The sequence below is a fragment of the Artemia sp. Qi Xiang Cuo genome, chromosome 12, assembly GCF_049724085.1.
Source record: "Artemia sp. Qi Xiang Cuo chromosome 12, ASM4972408v1, whole genome shotgun sequence".
NCBI lineage: Eukaryota > Metazoa > Arthropoda > Branchiopoda > Anostraca > Artemiidae > Artemia > Artemia sp. Qi Xiang Cuo.
In genome coordinates this window covers 50553461-50572376 of record NC_142805.1, presented here as the reverse complement: position 1 = coordinate 50572376, position 18916 = coordinate 50553461, and the positions used below count along the sequence as shown (strand labels likewise).

Here is an 18916-nt window from a genome sequence, read left to right as displayed (position 1 = left end):
AGGAATTATATTCTAATTCTTATTTATATATATATACATATATATATATATATATATATATATATATATATATATATATATATATATATATATATATATATATATATATATATATATATATATATATATATATATATATATATATATATATATATATATATATATATATATATATATATATATATATATATACATATATACTATATATATATATATATATATATATATATATATATATATATATATATATATATATATATATATATATATATATATTTACACAGATACAGATATTTTATTAATGAAATATACATAATACTACAAAATACACCTGCGAACATGCCTGGTGGCATAATTGAGCGCATTAAAAATTACAACAAATTATTAAACACCGTTAACAAATTAAATGAAAAAAAAACAACAAGCTTCTTGGACAACTGCCCAAATACAAACAAGGTAAGTAAAACCAAAGTCAACCTTCAGAGATAAGCTTCCTCACCCTTCTGCGAAACTGCTGGTAATCAGCACACTCTCTAATATCAAGGGGACTAGAATTCCACACCTTTGCACCAATATGTCTCAAATTAAATCCTGCTCTGGTTGTTCGCCTAAACTCCTGCGAGAAATCAAACCTGAGTGATGTCGGATATGAATGACACTTCGAGTTTAGAGGGGAACTTCTATGGAAATCTGCTAACTGGCGAAAAACGTAATTGTGACATATCTGGGATATTGCAATGACATGAACTTGATGTAAAGAAAAAATTCCAGCTGATAAGAAGACCTAATATCAATCTGAAAAAGCATCCTTGTCGCTTTGTTTTGTAAAATTTGAAGGGGTTAATAAACTGAAGGAAAACTGGAAGCCCGCACAGAAACACAATATAGAAGAAAAGGGTGGACCAGAGAAAAGTAAATTGATTTAAGTATATTAACTGGAAAAACATGGCGGAAACGGTACATAATCCCAACATTCCTAGAAACTTTTAACGATAGAGTTTTAACTTGTTCATGGAACGACAAATTTTCATCTATAATTATCCAAGATATCTAAACTGTTATACCAGTTTCAGTTCCACATTATTTAAATAAAGAGAAAAAACATCAGAATTGACTGAACCAACTCGTGAAAATAGCATATACTGGCAATTCCTTTCATTTAATAGAAGGTTTCGACAATACCCCTCTGAAGTAGTTATGCGCATATATATACATATATATATATATATATATATATATATATATATATATATATATATATATATATATATATATATATATATACATATATATATATATATATATATATATATATATATATATATATATATATATATATATATATATATATATATATATATATATATATTATAGCAAAAAGGGGTTGTGGTTTGTCATTTCATTGCGTAATGTGCAAAAGAGATCACTTGTTCAATGATTGTATGATCGAAATTCCGGTTTTGACTTTGATACCAGACCCTTACGAGACAAACCTATAAACTAAAATTTCAAACAGGTTCATAACAGAATTAAGATTTATATTTAAATTTATCATCTTTTTTTTATAGATTTGAATTCCTTTTAAATCGTCATTTACGCAATTTATCACTGGAATTAAGCTCGCGACAACTTGGGAAAAATGCTCAGACTTCCACAAAAAAAAATCTCGAAAAACATACAAAGAGACACTAACTCAAATTCATACAAGTCCGTATTTTTGTAATTACTTTTATATTTCAAAAGAAATAATAATCTAAAATGCATTCCTTACACAAAGAACTTTATATTTTTGTGCATCATCGAACTTTTTTTGTATTCAGTGAGATTACGTCAAATTTACTGAATTCTATGAAAAGGGCAATCTTTTTCCGAAAATTTCACTTCTATCCTAGTCAGAGCTTTTTACCCTAACAGCAGATTTCTTGCAATGTCCCAAATATTAACAGCTTTTAAAATCGATGTCACATAAAAATTAAATTTTTACACACTCTGTCGACAGATATATTACGTAGATCTTAGACAGGTGTAATATCATCCTTCTGCTTAATTCTTCTTTTGTTTCAACATTTGAATACCAATCTCAAATTGTTTTATTAACAATACATACACAACAACAACAAAAAAATAAGGTATGCATCTTGAATCATACATGGAGCCCAGTAGGCTCCATGAAATGTGGAATAGAGCTAATATTTCTCCTAGGTCTACAGTCAAATTTTCAGTTAAATTTTAGGGAAGGTGTTTGGAAGTTGGTCATGCCACTTTGTCCAAGATGTCTTTTAAATTTACTTATCTATGGAAAATATATTTTTTTAGTTCAACAGTTTTTTTTTAACTCTTAGAAAGTTCACTAGCTTATTTAATTCCAGAAACTTCTTTTTAATCTGGCTATTAATGACATTTACCCTTTTTCATTCTTAGAGTTATATTTCCATTTTAATTTTTCGAAATTCTCATGGACGTTCTTGATAAGTTTGTTATTTCACTTATTCCCAGATACTTTTTTTTATAAGTTGGCTACCTATGGCACATTTTTCTTTTTACTTTTATAGCTCTACTTCAAGTTTTATTTTAGGAAGTTCTATTGAAGATCTTAAGAAGTGCATTATATATCTTAATTCAGCATAAGTTTTTTTTTTAATTGGATTATCGATTTAATCTGGAATATTTCTTTTTGTAGCTGTACTTTCATTTTTAATTAGATTTTAGGGAGTTCTATGGATGTTCTCAATTACAAACATTTTTTTTTCCATTTTACCACCTATGGCAAATGGCTTTTCTTAGTATTGTAGTCGCAATTTCTATTGAGGTTTATGAAATAATGCTGATGTTCTTAGCTCATTATTTCACTTGATTCAGTATATTCTTTTTGTTATTTCGGTTATTTATGGCACACACATTTTTCTAGATTTACGGCAAATTTTCAATTAAACTTTAGGAAGGTCTATGAAAGTTCTTAGAATGTTCATCATGTCACTTAACTTCAGATATTTGTTTTATTTCTTTTGCTTTGGCAAATATCTTCATCGTGTTTTACAGTTGTTTTTTTTTCCATTTTTGTTTTCTAGTTTAATTGCTCTTTTTTCATTTAATTCTTTACCCATTTACCCGAAATATGACTATCTATGGCAAATATCTATTTCTATTCTACAGCTCTAATATTAAATCAAATATAAACTTCTACGAAGGTTCTTAGTGAATTTGTCAGGTTAATTAATTCTACATGTTTTTTCTTTTCTAATTTTGCTATGCGTAGTAAATTTATTTTTTTATGTCTACATCTGTATTTCCAACCAAATTTTGGAACTTAAGTTAATTGATACTAACCTGCATATCTTTAATATTCAGTCTTGTCACCCCAGCTTCTACAGTCCCAACTTCCATCCACATAGTTTTCCTTGTATCTCGGGCAGCTAGGACATATCCTTCAATTGGAGCACCACCATCACTTTCTGGCTCACCCCATTCCACAATAATTGAATGAGGACCAGTTGGGCGTATTTCAAGAGGCGCAGTAGGCGGGCCAGGTGCAGCTAACAATAAATCTATGTTAGTACGAATTGAATACTTCACTTATTTGTAGATAGTAGCAAATAAGAAAATGACTTCATTGCCACGTTCATAACGACATTGGACAAGGTAGGTGGCACAGAAATAAAGTAAAAGAGAAGGCGATAAACCTTACAAATTTTTCTTCCCCTGAAATGTCACAGATTCACTGTATGGTGCAGAAGTTTTATTCTTCGCATATTTTGTCCTGTATACAATGAGTTTATAATATTTTTTGCAGTTTCTCTTTCTCCTGTGAAGGAACAAGATAGCAATGGTTTGTTCTCCGATTGTTATTAACTCTTTTCTAACGATGTTTCAATTCCTTTAAAACTATTCTATAACAAAGGATAAAGAAAACAGCAGAAAACATGCAGTTATCAGAGCAGGAATTTCTTCACGTATAAATAACAGTTCAAAAAGGAAAATCCTTTTATAAGACAGTGAACCACAACAAAATAATCTCTGGATGTTTTGGTCACATGTACAGCTGCCATCATCAGCAGATAGATAGGTTTACCTGTATGTGTGATCGAAATATCCAGAGATTATTTTGTTGTGATTCACTGTCTAATAAAAGGATTTTCCATATTGAACTGTTATTTATACGTCATGGAAAGGCAGTGCGGTCTATGAAAATACCTAAGGAATTTCTTCATTGGTGGAAATAGCAGAAACATACAAAATATTTACCGAAAATTGAATCCGTATTTAGGAAAGAAATAAGTTCGGTTTAGACAATGTAAATAAAAAGGAAAAACGATGCGATACAAATGATAAAGACTTAAAACTAAAGAAAGCAAAAGGCCCTTATGTTAACCTGGACAGGAAAATCGTCAGTATTGGTAAAGCCATTAGTTACCAAGCTGATTCCGTATCCTCTAAACCACATCAAAATGAAAGTGGCTGGAGAAAAAAATTTATAAATACAAATCTTTTCTTTTGTAGATAACATCATAGGAACATAATAATAAGGGCCAAACAGAAGAAATTGGCTCCTTAAAAATATGATTATAGTACATTATAAGAGGCGGAGCAGCCACTACCCAACATATTTGAAGGGGATGAGGGAGGGTGTAATGGAAGTGACCAACTGGGCTCTTTTATGGACCATGATTGAACTCTCGGCTAAATGAGTGTGAAATCTGTTTAATTTGAGCCTGTATTGCAGCGCTTTGCGCAAAAACTTTATATCTGTTAGGGCAGAGGCTCAAGCCCTGGTGTCTCAGGTTATTTGGTTGAGAGCAGGGGCCAGTGCTTTGACTTCATACGCTGGGCCAGACTCAACCAAGCTCTAAATTGGTACCTGGAGAAATATAAGGATGGTAAATAGGAAGAGTGTGGGGAAACACAGAATGGCTGACCCCCAATCCTCTTTTACACTTTCTGGCTGAAGGGCCATGGAACAAAGATCAGTACCGCCGGTAGGGACTGTAATGTCCAACGCACATTCTTTACCGTACGGTAGGAATTGAGAACCATTTACCGTTTGTGATAAATGAGAAATAAGATCTTCGAACACTAAACTCTAGATGATTAGGATCAAACCATTTATAATTTCATTAATTGTTAGTGATCCACCGAGTAACCTTGGGTAACCACTTACTTACTATACTTTGAATTATATTGTCATTGGAAAAGGTTTGTCACATTAAGGAACATTTAAATATCATCAAAATTAGAAAGAAAAGAAGACTGATGAACAGCCTTGTTTGAAAACACTTACTTGCATGAGTTTTGAGAGCAACTGCTCCTGTTTCTGCAGGCTCACTTAGTCCAATTGGATTCTCAGCTGTAACTCGGAAGTACAGCTTTTCGGACCGTTCTTTTAAGTTCTGTACTACATAGAGAGTTACAGTTGAGTCCAGCGTGACTATTTTCTCCCATTTATCAGTCCCTTCAACTTTTTTCTCGACAATATAACCTAAAAGATAGTGTAGGTAAGAAAATTAAACTACGACCAATGGTTATAAATCCAAAAAAAGAAAAAGAAAGGTTAAAACGCACAAATGTGTGACTATAAATATGGAAAGAAACTTTTTTATGCTTCAAAGAGGCCGTCAAAAACAGTCCACTACTAAATATATTAGAAAGTTGAAACAAAAATATCTTTGTATTCATTTAGCGATTCATTTATAACCAACAAATGAACATTCAAAATGGCACTGCCGAAGATTTTAAAGGGAAAGATAATTACGAAATTGTCATTGGGACGATTCGAAACATTTCTTCCACAGCAGATTTAGACTAGAAGAATGCAGATAACGTGCTATCGAAAGAAACTATCTCTACAGATTCTACATAAAGTGCAGCAATTGTTTTAATTACTCACAGAACAAGAAAAGTGCAATGAATTCGTAAATTCAAAACTTTGCCCAATACAGAAAATTTTATAAGTACAAAATCTAACGTCTATGCATAAACTAAGCATAACTTATAAGCAGAAGCTTTGTGCAATCCTGGGCCCATCTTGGTAACAACAGTGTTTTTCACACTTGGCGATACTCTTCTGTCGACAAGCGTCGAAATCCTATACAGACAATCTCAAGCCTATTACCTCCGATTCATTAAAACGCATGCCTACAAATATTATGCTAGAACAGGATGGCAACCCATAGTTTACAAATTAGCTAGGAAGATGTACATCAGCCAAAAAAAGTCCTTCAAAACAGACCAAATGCAAAAGAATTATCCATTAATCGGAATCTAGTACAAAATTCTGTGTCGTTTACTAGGCTATAATTTGTTCGAGGGGCGCCACTCTTCAAGGTCACCGTGCAACGCTTTATCGTGCAGCGCAGTTGCCCCACCCCCAATGTTCTCCCGATAAAAATTCTGGAGCTATGCCCCTGTACAATACGAAAGGGGATAGAGAGAGAATGATGAGACCTATGGAGATCCTAAAAATCTAAGAATCAATAGAAACAAAATAGAGTGAGAAAGAACATAAGACTAAAAGAGAGAAACCAAAAAGAGAAAAAAGAGAAATAAGAGAGGGATGGTAGAATGGAAAGAGAGAATAGAGAAATATGAGAGGAAGATGGATAGATAGATTGAAAGGGATCGAGAATGGAAATACAGAAAGAGCCAAAAAGAGCCAAGACAAAAGATCACGTACCCGTAACTTCTGCTCCTCCACTACTGCTTGGTGGACCCCATTGAAGTGTCACTGATCGACTCGTAACGTCAACAACTCTGAAGTTGGTCGGTTGTGAAGGTGGCGCTAAAATTATTGAATTTTAAAGTTTTAAATATTAATCACAAATACCAAACATGACATGTGTTAAAAAATTATCGGCACACTCAAATATGGATACCGTCGATCGTGTACAATTGGAAAGGTTTTGTATAGACTGTTAGGAAATTTAATGTATAAACTACAAATTAAATTCTGAAGCTTCTTTTTATTGTTGACCATTAACGTTTTCTTATCAATCCTACGAGACAAGAATTGAGTAAATAAGAAAAAAAAAACGCTTAGAAATATGAAGTCTCAGCAACGAAAATTCGAAGAAAAAATATTGAAGTCAAGTTCTAATCAAAATAACAGTGCATGGACTCTAATCTGATAATATTTGCTACATAAAGGGCAATATTTGTGAATATTTCTTTGATCAAAAAGTTCGTGGTAACAAACTGCCATGGGGGAAGGGACATTGCTATGAAGGGGGCACCGGATTTCCCAGCACTATTTAAAAAAAACTATCAGAAATTAAATAAAAAAAAACAGCAAAAAACAAGTTTTCAGCTGAAAAACTTTCCAACTGAAAACTTTTCAACATCAAAACTTAAAACGAACAGAAACTATTACGTATATCATTGGGTTCGCCCCTAGTCAATACCTCGCTCTTTATGTTAAAGTTTTTCAGTGCTTTTATAAGAGCTATTTATTCTTATTAACGGCCTTTGTGATTAAAGGGTCATTCTTAAAGAATTGGAAAAAAATTCGAACTTTAGCGTAAAGAGCGAGGTATTGACTAGGCGAACCCCCCTAAAATACATAATAAAATATACGGACATAGAAGTTCGTTACGTAAGTTAATTCGTAAGTTTCGTATATTTATTACTAATAAAGCGTTCATAAATAAAATCAAACAACTTTCGAGAAAGCCATTTAGCCAAATAAAGTAAAAATTAACATGCAAATTTCGTTTTAATTATTCATGTACGGTGAGCCAAAATCGAAACTTGCATTAATTTAAAAACGTTCAGAAATTAAATAAAAAAACAAGTTTTTTAACTTAAAGTAAGGAGCGACATTAAAGCTTAAAATGAATAGAAACTATTCCGTATATGAGGGGGCTGTCCCCTCCTCAACGCCTCGCTCTTTACGCTAAAGTTTGACTCTTTCTCACAAATCTATTTTTTAGAACAAAAAAAAACTTTAGCGTAAAGAGCGAGGCGTTGAGGAGGGGACAGCCCCATTCACATACGGAATAATTTCTGTTCATTTTAAGATTTAATGTCGCTCCTTACTTTCAGTTAAAAAAATCCTGTTTTTTTTTTATTTAATTTGATACAGACATTTTATCAATAACACCTTATTTCAAAATTGCATCTTTCCTGAGACTAGTTAAAAGTTCCCTCTTCAAAAACTACAGAAGAATGAGGTCTAAGAATAGTTTTCTCGTGTTTTGGCAACCCGTCATCGGAAAAAGTGTCTAACCGACGTTTCCTTAAAAATTGAAGCCACGGGTTTGCCTAATCCTATCATTTAAAATATGGTCCACCCACCCATTTCCTTAAAAATATTTTTTAAAGTAAGATAAGGTCATTTAACTTAAAAAGGTAACAGCAAATATTGCCCAACTCATATTTTGCATGAAAAATTTACGCACAGTGCAAGAATACTGGGAAAACGTGAAAAAATGGATATATTTCTATCTCAATGTGAACTGACGAAATCGATCAAAAGCAATGAAACAAAACTAAAAAGAACAGCTGAATTACAGAATTCGAACCATAGTAAACTCAGTAAACAATTTTCAGTAAGCAATTTCTATGAACTCGATATATAATTATTAGATTATATATCAAAAACATTTACACTGACGATTTCTAAGACCCTGGGGAAATGATTTCACCAAATTTTCGTACGGAAAACAGATCCGTTCTGAAAAATAAATCAGATTTGGCAACTTAAACAGCAGATAAACTAGCAAATTTAGCATAGACAAAGCTTTCCGAGATCTTAAAAATTGAAGACATATGAACAGACTGTGTTTTAATCTAAATTGAGATTGAAATAATATGAGAGGAGTACGTACTTATTCGTTTTCCGACAACAATTCCCTCGTCGGGAGCATAAGGGGTTCCATATCCTTTACAATTCTTAGCAGTTACCCTAAAGTGATATGTGACAGTTTTCTTCAAATGTGTTACTTCTATATAAGTAGTATTTCCATCTGTTGAGCCGACCTGAAATAATAAAAGTGACTCACTAACAATATCACTTGCATAAGCCATTTTCCTGTTAAACAAAATTGCTTATTGATACTGTATCGTATCTAGACGACATCAGTGTTACTAAATAAAATTTCGCATTTCAAGGCATATGATCAGCAGAAAATCCAATTTTCCTTAAAAAGATCCGTTTTTAAAATTCCACTTCCAAAATTTCATTTATTCACACGTCGAATGATTTGCCCCCAACCATGCATTATACTTCCGGCCAAAGGCAGAGAATCAGGAGACCGGCATCTGCACCACGAAGACCATTAGAAAAAGCAGGAGAAAATTTTTTTTTTGTACAAATTATTGAAGTGTAATTTATAATATTTATATATAACTAATTATAACTTATTATAGAACTTATTACATATAACTAATTTATAACTAATTATATAAGTCATACAATCGATGGTGATGGCAAGAAAAGCACATGGATAATTCTTGCCGAATACTATTGACTAAAAAAAATTGTTAAGACGCCACAACTTACTGTTGAAAAAATCAACAAAGGAAATAGTTATTTATAAGAACAAGTGTTACGACGCCACCGCTTACTGTTGAAAAGGATCAACAAAGGAAATAGTTACTTATAAGAAAAAGAATTACGACGCCACCACTTACTGTTGAAAAGGATAAACAAGGGAAATAGTTATTTATAAGAAAAAGTATTACGACGCCACCACTTACTGTTGAAAAAGATCAACAAAGGAAATAGTTGTCATAGACAGTGCAATAGCGCTGCCTAAGTAAGGAACGATGTTGGCACAATGTATTATTTTTTTTCTCCATGCCCAAGCACTTCGTATCGAAGGAGTTGTCGTAGAAACTTTAAAAAGGGCTCATTCGATTGAAAATTGGAGTGACTAGTCCCATTTTTAATAGTGGAAAGTGATTGGAGGGCAACTAGCCCCCCCCCCACGCCCATCATTCCCCCAAACATATCTAATCAAAATTTTGACATAGCCATTTTGTTCAGCATAGTTGATTTCCAAATAGAAATATGATTTTGAGGAGGACAGTCCCCCACAACCCTCGGGGCAAGGGTTTTAAGTTATGCCCTGAGGGCATATAAGAATGATGTTGACACAACGTATTATTTTTTTTCTTTTCTTTTAGAGCAGGGCACATCGTATCGAAGAAGTTGTCGTAGAAACTTCGAAAAGGGCTCATTCAATTGGAAATTGGAGTGGCTTGTGCCCTTTTTATAGTCGAAAGTGATTGGAGGGCAACTAATCACCCCTTCCATGCCCACCATTTCCCGAAACACATCCAATCAAAACTTTGAGATAGCTATTTTGTTCAGCATAGTTGATTTCCAGATAGAAATTATGTTTTTGAGGAGGACACTCACCCACAGCCTTCAAGGCGAGGGTTGTAAATTATGCCCTGGGGGCATATAAGGTTTTTATAGAAGGCGTTGTCGTTGAAACTTCAAAAAATGCTCATTCGATTGGAAATTCAAAGGGATAGTGCCCTTTTTAATAATCGAAAATGATTAGAGGGCAACTAGCCTCCCCCCCCACGCCCATCAGTCCCCCAAACACTTCCAATCAAAATTTTGAGATAGCCATTTTGTTCAGCGTAGTTGATTTCCAGATAGAACATATGTTTTTGAGAAGGACACTCCCCCACAAACCTCGGGGCAAGTGTTTTAGGTTATGCCCTGGGGCCATATAAGGTTTTTATAGAAAGCGTTGTCATAGAAACTTCAAAAAAGGGATCATTCAATTGGAAATTGAAATGGCTAGTGCCCTTTTTCATAGTCGAAAGTGATTGAAAGGCAACTAACAGCCGTTCAGGGCCCATCACTTCCCGAAACATATCCAATGGAAATTTTGAGATAGCCATTTTGTTTAGCGTACTTGATTTCCAGATAGAAATTATGTTTTTGAGGAGGACACTCTCCCTCAGCCTTCAGGGCAATGGTTGCAAGCTATACCCTGGGGGCATATAAGGTTTTTATAGAAGGCGTTGTCGTAGAAACTTCCAAAAAGGCTCATTCTTTTGGAAATTCAAAGGGCTAGTGCCCTTTTTAATAGTCGAAAGTGATTGGAAGGCAACTGACCCCCCTCTCACGCCCAATATTTCCCAAAACACATCCACACAAAATTTTGAGATAGCCATTTTGTTCCACGCAGTTTAAAGTTCAGGAAATTAGGTCTTTGAGGATGACAACCCCCTCACATCCCTCAGGGCAAGGGTTTTAAGTTATGCCCTGGGGGCATATAAGAACGCGGTTTTATAGAACGCGTTGACGTAGAAACTTCAAAAAGGGCTCATTCGATTAGAAATTGAAATGGCTAGTGCCCTTTTTAATAATCGAAAGAAATTGGAAGGCAACTAACACCCCTTCCACGCCCACCATTTTCCCAGACACATCCAATCAAAATGTTGAGATATCCGTTTTGTTCCACGCAGTTTAAAGTTCAGGAAATTATACCTTTGAGCAGGAAACCCCCCCCCCATCACAGTCTTCAGAGCAAGAATCATAAGTTATGCCCTGGGGGCATATAAGTTTTTATTGAAAGCTTTGTCGTAGAAACTTGAAAAAGGGCTCATTCGATTGGAAATTCAAAGGTCTAGTGCCCTTTTTAATAGTCGAAAGTGATTAGAGGGCAACTACCCCGCTCTCTCGCACACCTTCTCCCCAAACACATCCAATCAAAATTTTTAGATAGCCATTTTGTTCAGCGTTGTTGATTTCCAGATAGAAATTGTTTTTCTTTTGCGGAGGACACTCTCCTAAAACCTTCAGGGCAAGGGTTTTAAGTCATGCCCTTGGTGCATGTAAAGCTTTTATAGAAGGTTTCGTCGTAGAAATTTCAAGAAGGGCTCTTATGATTGGAAATGGAAATGGCGAGGGCACGTCTCAATATTCAAAAGTGATTGGAAGGCAACTAACACCCCTTCCATGACCACCATTTCCTCAAACATATCCAATCAAAATTTTGAGATAGCCATTTTGTTCCACGCAGTTTAAAGTTCAAGAAATTATACCTTTGAGCAGGACACTCCCCCCACAGTCTTCAGGGCAATGGTTATAAGTTATGCCCTAAGGGCATATAAGGTTTTTTATTGAAATCTTTGTCATAGAAACTTGAAAAAGGGCTCATTCGATTGGACATTCAAAGGGATAGTGCCCTTTTTAATAGTCGAAAGTGGTTGGAGGGCAACTAGCCCCCCTGTCACACCCACCTTTCCCCCAAAAACATCCAATCGAAATAGCCATTTTAGATATCCATTTTATTCAACGTAGTTGAAAGTTTTGGAAATTAGGTCTTTAAGGATGACAACCCATCCCCCCCACAACCCTCAGGGCAAGGGTTGTAAGTTATACCCTGGGAGCATGTAAGGTTTTTATAGAAAGCGATGTTGTAAAAACATCAAAAAGGGCTCATTGAATTGAAAATTGAAAGGGCTAGTGCCCTTTTAATAGTCGAAAGTGATTGGAAGGCTTGACATTTTTATAGTAAAGATCGATGTGGGTATACTGTATTATTTTGTTGTTGTTGTTGTTGTTAAACTTTACTGAAAAAAATACAAATGAATGTGCATTGTCAGTTCAGTATACATATACTGATATTTAGGAATCAAAATTTTTGATTAGTTAATATTATTTGATTCATTAAAGTTACAAAAGTAAAAACATTTATATTTTTTTCAGTAAAGGGCAAATTTTTTTCTGGCCTTGGGATGGCACAGGGGTTTTGAGCCCAACTTATGTTAATTTCTGCTCGTTTTGAGTTCGACTCGGTTATTCATTGTAATTTCTGTTCGGTTTCGGTGTCATTTATTTATCGATGCAGATTTATGGTAGTTTCACGCTTGAAAGATTATTTGATTTTATTTTTACTCATTTTTGGTTTAATGTAGTTTTTAACTTTTCTTTAAATAACTTATTTTGTGGAAAGTTTTTTTTAATTAATTTATAAGAAAAAGTGTTACGACACCACCGCTTACTGTTGAAAAGGATCAACAAGAGAAATTGTTATTTATAAGAAAAAGTGTTACGACGCCACCAATTACTGTTGAAAAGGATCAAAAAGGAAATAGTTATTTAGAAGAAAAAGTGTTACGACGCCACCGCTTACTGTTGAAAAGGATCAAAAAAGGAAATTGTTATTTATAAGAAAAAGTATTACGACGCCACCACTTACTGTTGAAAAGGATCAACGAAGGAAATACTTATTTCTAAGAAAAAGTATTAGGACGCCACCACTTACTGTTGAAAAGGATCAACAAGAGAAATTGTTATTTATAAGAAAAAGTGTTACGACGCCACCAATTACTGTTGAAAAGGATCAAAAAGGAAATAGTTATTTAGAAGAAAAAGTGTTACGACGCCACCGCTTACTGTTGAAAAGGATCAACAAGGGAAATTGTTATTTATAAGAAAAAGTATTACGACGCCACCGCTTACTGTTGAAAAGGATCAAAAAGGAAAAAGTTATTTATAAGAAACAGTATTACGACGCCACCGCTTACTATTGAAAAGGATCAGCAAAGGAAATAGTTATTTATAAGAAAAAGTATTACGACGCCACCGCTTACTGTTGAAAGGGAATAACAAAGGTAATAGATATTCGAAAATTTTTAGTTTTAGTCACGGCTATCAATTCGAAATTCAAGACTCGCACGGTTTTGAAGAATCACAGAAAAAAATTGCGAGATCTTTACAGGTAAATTAACTATAAAAACAGAAATGTCGATCTAATAAAAATCAATTAGGCAATTGGGGCTGAATCTCCTTAATTTAAGACACAAATGTTGCTGTAATCTAAGCCAATGTTGCGCAAATTGACGCCCAATTCGCTGAATTTATAAGACAGAATTACGCCAGCTATCAATCGACAAACAATAAAGATAAAAATTACTTTTACACAATACCGGTTCATCAACAGTTATCAAGGCAGTTGCGCACGCTAGGGGGGGGGTGCCCTTCAGCTCCCCTTATGTATGAAATACTTTCAGATCGTTTGAGTTCTAATGTTGTTCTTTTCTTTCATTTGATAAAGCGTGTTGTTTTATATTGTTGTTTTTTATATTTAATTTCTGATCGTTTTTCGAACCATGCCCAGACCTATCAAAGGTATGATGGGGATAAAAGTTCTCACGTCCTCATAACCCCCTCCCCCGTGGATTGCTGCCAAATTACATATATTAATATTTGAAATTCATTGGTACCGTCCTATATTTGTAGCATAAATATTTGCATGAAGATCAACACAATTTCTATGACAGATAATTTCTTTCGTAAAAAGCGGAAAAAATGATGGAATGAATTTTGAAATAAAGCTGATCAGCTAGGATGAATCCAAAAGTGAGGGCAATTCATAAATGAAAGAACATAGTTGCGAAAAGGTTTCCCTTTTTTTACAAATTAAGCAAATTTTCTCCGGCCCATAACTTTTGTTAGTTGACTTTAAACTTGACAAGTTTGACGTGATTGGAATTATCATTAAATGTTACTTTTTAGTGCATATATTACTATAAACATTCTACAAAGTTTCGATTACAATAAGCACGAGTCGTACCTTACTTATTGCTTATTGCCACATAATCGTTGAATAAAAGATAGACATACAACCGAAAGTAACCAAATAAACATCGATAAAAAAAAACTTTCTGATAACAGTCGCCTCTCCCCTTCAAGAAAAATCCGAGATAACACTCAATATTCCCCTCCATCCCTATCACTTGTGCCAGTATGCATATGAATAAAATATTTTATTTTACAAGCACAAGATTTTTTTGCAATAGGGAGGGAACTATCACCCCGCACCACCTATTTTCACAGGATATTACAGGATGAATTGAAATGCCGAGATATTAGAAGTTAATTTATAGCACCCCGCCCCCTCACAAGCTTCTTCTATATTTAACTGACTGCTCATGAGAAATGCAAAAACATAAAAACACATTTTTTGAGGCATCAGATCCCCCATCCTCTAAAAGAAATAATCTACCAGTTGTCCTTTATAATAGCTGATACAACTAGACTAAAAAAACAACTAGATCATTGTAAACCTTTTTACCAAGCATCAAGCGAAGCAACTTAGTTAAAGCAAGCTTTATAAGAAGTGTCTATACTAACCGCTTATTTTATGTGGACTAAGTGGCTCTTTAGGAACAAACATGTCACCATGTAGCATTACTACTTCTGAAGCTGGAAAGCTTCATTTATAGGTTCCGATAACTTTAAACCAAATGGCTATCTCAGAATTCTCTATCGATAACAAGTTTGCCCTCTTTGGATCAAAGTTGTGGTTCGGTGCCACGAATAGTAGAAAAAGCACAACTTTACTGTGTTACAATTTCATTGGCTATTTAAAATGGGCACTAGAACTTTCAATTTCTTTTCAAGTAATCTATCTCCCAATTTTCTAGAACTATTGGTGTGATGCGATATCCCCTGAAAAAATCACAAACGAATGAGCACGGATCTGCATCTTGCTTTCTGGGAGAAAATTATACAAGATCTCACATTTTTGTAGATGGGAGCTTGAAACCTCTACAGTATGGTTCTCTGATATGCAGAATTTTGTGTTGTAATTTTCATCAAGATCTCTTTCTCCCTTGGGCGTTTTTTCCCACTTTCAAAAATAAGGAAAATTTTCTGAGGCTCATGGCATTCGATGCCTAACTTTAAACTCGATGAATTTTATACATTTAAATGACAATATAGAGTGGTTTCTTTTGATGCAAATATTGGCATCAAACTTCTTTTTTTTATTTTAGGTTACTTTTAGCCCAGGTCACTCCTTACTTACACTTTAGGTCACTGATTTTTGGCAAAGACTTGTTTGAGAAAAATGTAATAGCGAAAAACAGGGAATTTGTTCCAAATATAAATTAAAAAAAATTAAATAAAGCTTTTGAACTAACTCTTATAATTAAGATTCCAGCAAAAGGATTGAACCGATTCTGCAGAATAGGGAAAGAATCATACCTTAGATTTCTCCATTTCTTAAATCCTCCAGGCATACTATTTGGGACAAAAGCAACATTTCGTTTTCCCTTTCTTGTATATAGCTTAGGGCTACAGGTTCCCTTATTAGGGGGGAGGAGGAATGGGATGAAACTTTCATGGCAGTTTTTCTTATATTTGGAAAGAGCTTCAAATAAGGAATGTAATATCAAATTCCTTTTTTTTGGAAATTACCTCGCTCCTAAATATGCATTGCTTCACTTCACCCCGACCTCCTCCCCATCCCTGATATATCGAGTATAGGTAATATTAAATGAACAAGGAGATAAAAGAACAATAAAAAACAAGTAAAGAAATCTCCTGTGATAATCTGGAATTTTTCATAGTGTCGGCACAAGTTTTGTATAGATTCTTCGTAGATTGTTATTTCCTGTGTATTGAAGGATTTTCTTTCAGATTTTTATCACTGCTGATTCGCTGATCACAGAAAAAGACTGCAGATAGAAAAAAAAGTCATTAGCAGGAAAGTCAGGAGAGCGCAGAGGATAGTCGAAAATGTCCCAGCCAATCTTTTTTTTTGTCACATTTGCATGTGTGGCCAGGCATTGTGGAGAATGAGACCACGCGTTTTTGTGAGGATTCCTTGCCACTTTATCTGCATTTTAGAGGTCATTTTCTTGAGAGGATTGAGATGAGAGGAATGCCGTTCGGTATAATGTATCTCACATTCAGAAACAGTTGCGCTGATAAAATTCCACAGGTGGCGGGATTCCTTACCAGCTGGCCTCCAATAGAAACAGGTGCTACGAAGCACATACAGCCAGAAGCGACCTCAAATTTATCTCATATTGCTCTGCTTGACACAGATTGACTACCACGCATGCACTAAACTTTGAGTTTAGTACAGCATCGGAGAATAATATAAAGAGAATTTACTCTCCAAAAAAACTCGTGCAATAAAACCAGGCATTTATATTCTTGGCCTTTTTCGTGAACCGTTTATGTTATTGAGTTAATACAGATAGAAAGTGACGGTCCCATTTCTAATCTCTAATCTAGTCGTGTTCTACCCTAGAATCCTCCTATAATCTCGGCTGATAAGCTCCATAAGGACTTTAATGCATAACTCCTTAGGGAGGTGGGAAATCAGCTAGAAGCTTTCCACACCGTTATTTTACGAGATAAATAAAGTTCCTTCCCATTTATTTTCATTTAAAATTTTTTATTTAGATTTCGCGAGACTCTTGACTTATAAAACTCAAAACAGTATGATTTATCGTCGTATCGTAATTAACAGCCATAATAAATGAGCCAAAGAAGTATTTGGTTGGCTATTGGGTTATACTGCTTTGTCCTAGCTGATTGGATAGGTGAGTAAGGTTGTTCAAGTGCTTGTTTATCTTAGCTGCTAAAGTAGGAAAACATTTCTTTTCTTCTTCTTACTTTTCGTTTCTCTTTTTTTCTAACCAAATAAGTACCTTTAGCACATTATGTAAAATCCTTTAAATCTTTTCTGTTTGGGGCTCAGCCTCCTTAGGAAGCATTTTGAGGATGGCTCTTGCCATTTTGTAACATAATTAAAGCGAAGTGAGATAATTTTAACGAGTGCAATGTTTTTTTATACATTTAGTTTTGAAAATAAATGAAACATCGGAATAAGAATACAATAAAATGATTAGACTATAAATCTGTTCGAGTGACATGATGGAGCACGAGGGAGGGTTTAACCCCAGTCCACTTGATGACACGTGTGACAACACTTTTAAATCTCAAAGTTTTTTATTCCCACAAAACTCAGTAACTTTTCCCTTATCTCACTCAGTTCTATTTTTAGTTTAGAAGATAGTTTTGACTTTGACTTTATTCAATATAAACACACAAATAAACCACAACTCCAGGGACTGATCAATGATCCCTAGGGCCTAAATGTAGTCCCTGGAGAACTCGAATATTCATACAAATACTATCACTAATTATTGACAAACAACAAATTGACAAACAAACAAACTTTGAAAAGAAAAAAAAAGTTATTTTTAAGCATAAATATTAACTAGACGAAGGTTAGTTTCAGACCTAAAAATATTGCCATATTGGTTTTGACAGAGTTTGTTTGTTTCGGTGAACTTTGGAAAAAACGGAAGATTTTTTTTTCATTTCCTATTAATATTTTCCTATGAGGTAAATATGCAGGGTTCATTGTGTGCGTATAATGTCTACCCTTAAATGGATTTTTGCTGGTTTAATTCTTTATGCACTATAAAGTTGTACCAGGATATTAATGTTGCTATTGTTTTATTTATTTTACTTTTTTTATATTCAAAGAAAATATTAGGGATTTTATTTCACACAAAATAAAGATTTTTTTTTCTTGCTCAATATTGCACATAATTCAAATTTAGTTGACAATGAGACAATTTCAAGTTCAATAGGTAGGGCCAAATGTAGTTCATGGGCTTAGTGATGAAAAAAAGAAAATAATAAACACAATTGAGCCAGTTTGTCAACAAAAAGTCGTCTATAACTATTAATAGGTTAAAGATCAATTATATTACCTTTTGCCATGCTTTTTTCGTCATTTCTCTTTTTTCAACAAGGTACTCTAGAATTTCATATCCTCCATCTGATTCAGGCGGAAGCCATTTAAGTGTAAATGAATAGTCTGTCATTCCTGAGATCTCAAATGGTCCACGTGGTGCGCTGGGTTTATCTAAGTGAAAGAGGTTTATATTAGGATAAGAAAGGAATTAAAAATTCAAAAGTCACCAAAAAATACCAGTTGCAGTTCAGCAACGTTTTTATTCAGAAAGCTGTTAAGCTAGGTAAATAAAGCTTTCAGGGATGGATATACTTTGTTAAATGTTCTCTTATTTAAAATCCCATACTTCTTTTTTAAGCATGTAATTTCATCGATATTTTGTTAACTTAGTTTCTTTTTTCTTCTTAAGAAAAAAAAACACATAAACGTCGAAAAATCTTCATTTGAAATCA

General features: G+C 34.0%; 1 protein-coding gene across 1 annotated transcript in view; it reads right to left on the bottom strand.

Annotated features, from left to right (window-relative positions):
- The window catches only part of LOC148946230 (uncharacterized), a 309809-nt gene that overhangs the window by 8185 nt on the left and 282708 nt on the right, over nt 1-18916 (bottom strand). Inside the window, exons 65-69 of the mRNA XM_089097640.1 lie at nt 18481-18635; nt 8817-8967; nt 6668-6772; nt 5276-5473; nt 3328-3533 (exon numbers count right to left, since the gene is read on the bottom strand). Coding sequence (XP_088953766.1) covers nt 3328-3533; nt 5276-5473; nt 6668-6772; nt 8817-8967; nt 18481-18635 — 815 coding nt within the window. The remainder of the gene's footprint in view (nt 1-3327; nt 3534-5275; nt 5474-6667; nt 6773-8816; nt 8968-18480; nt 18636-18916) is intronic.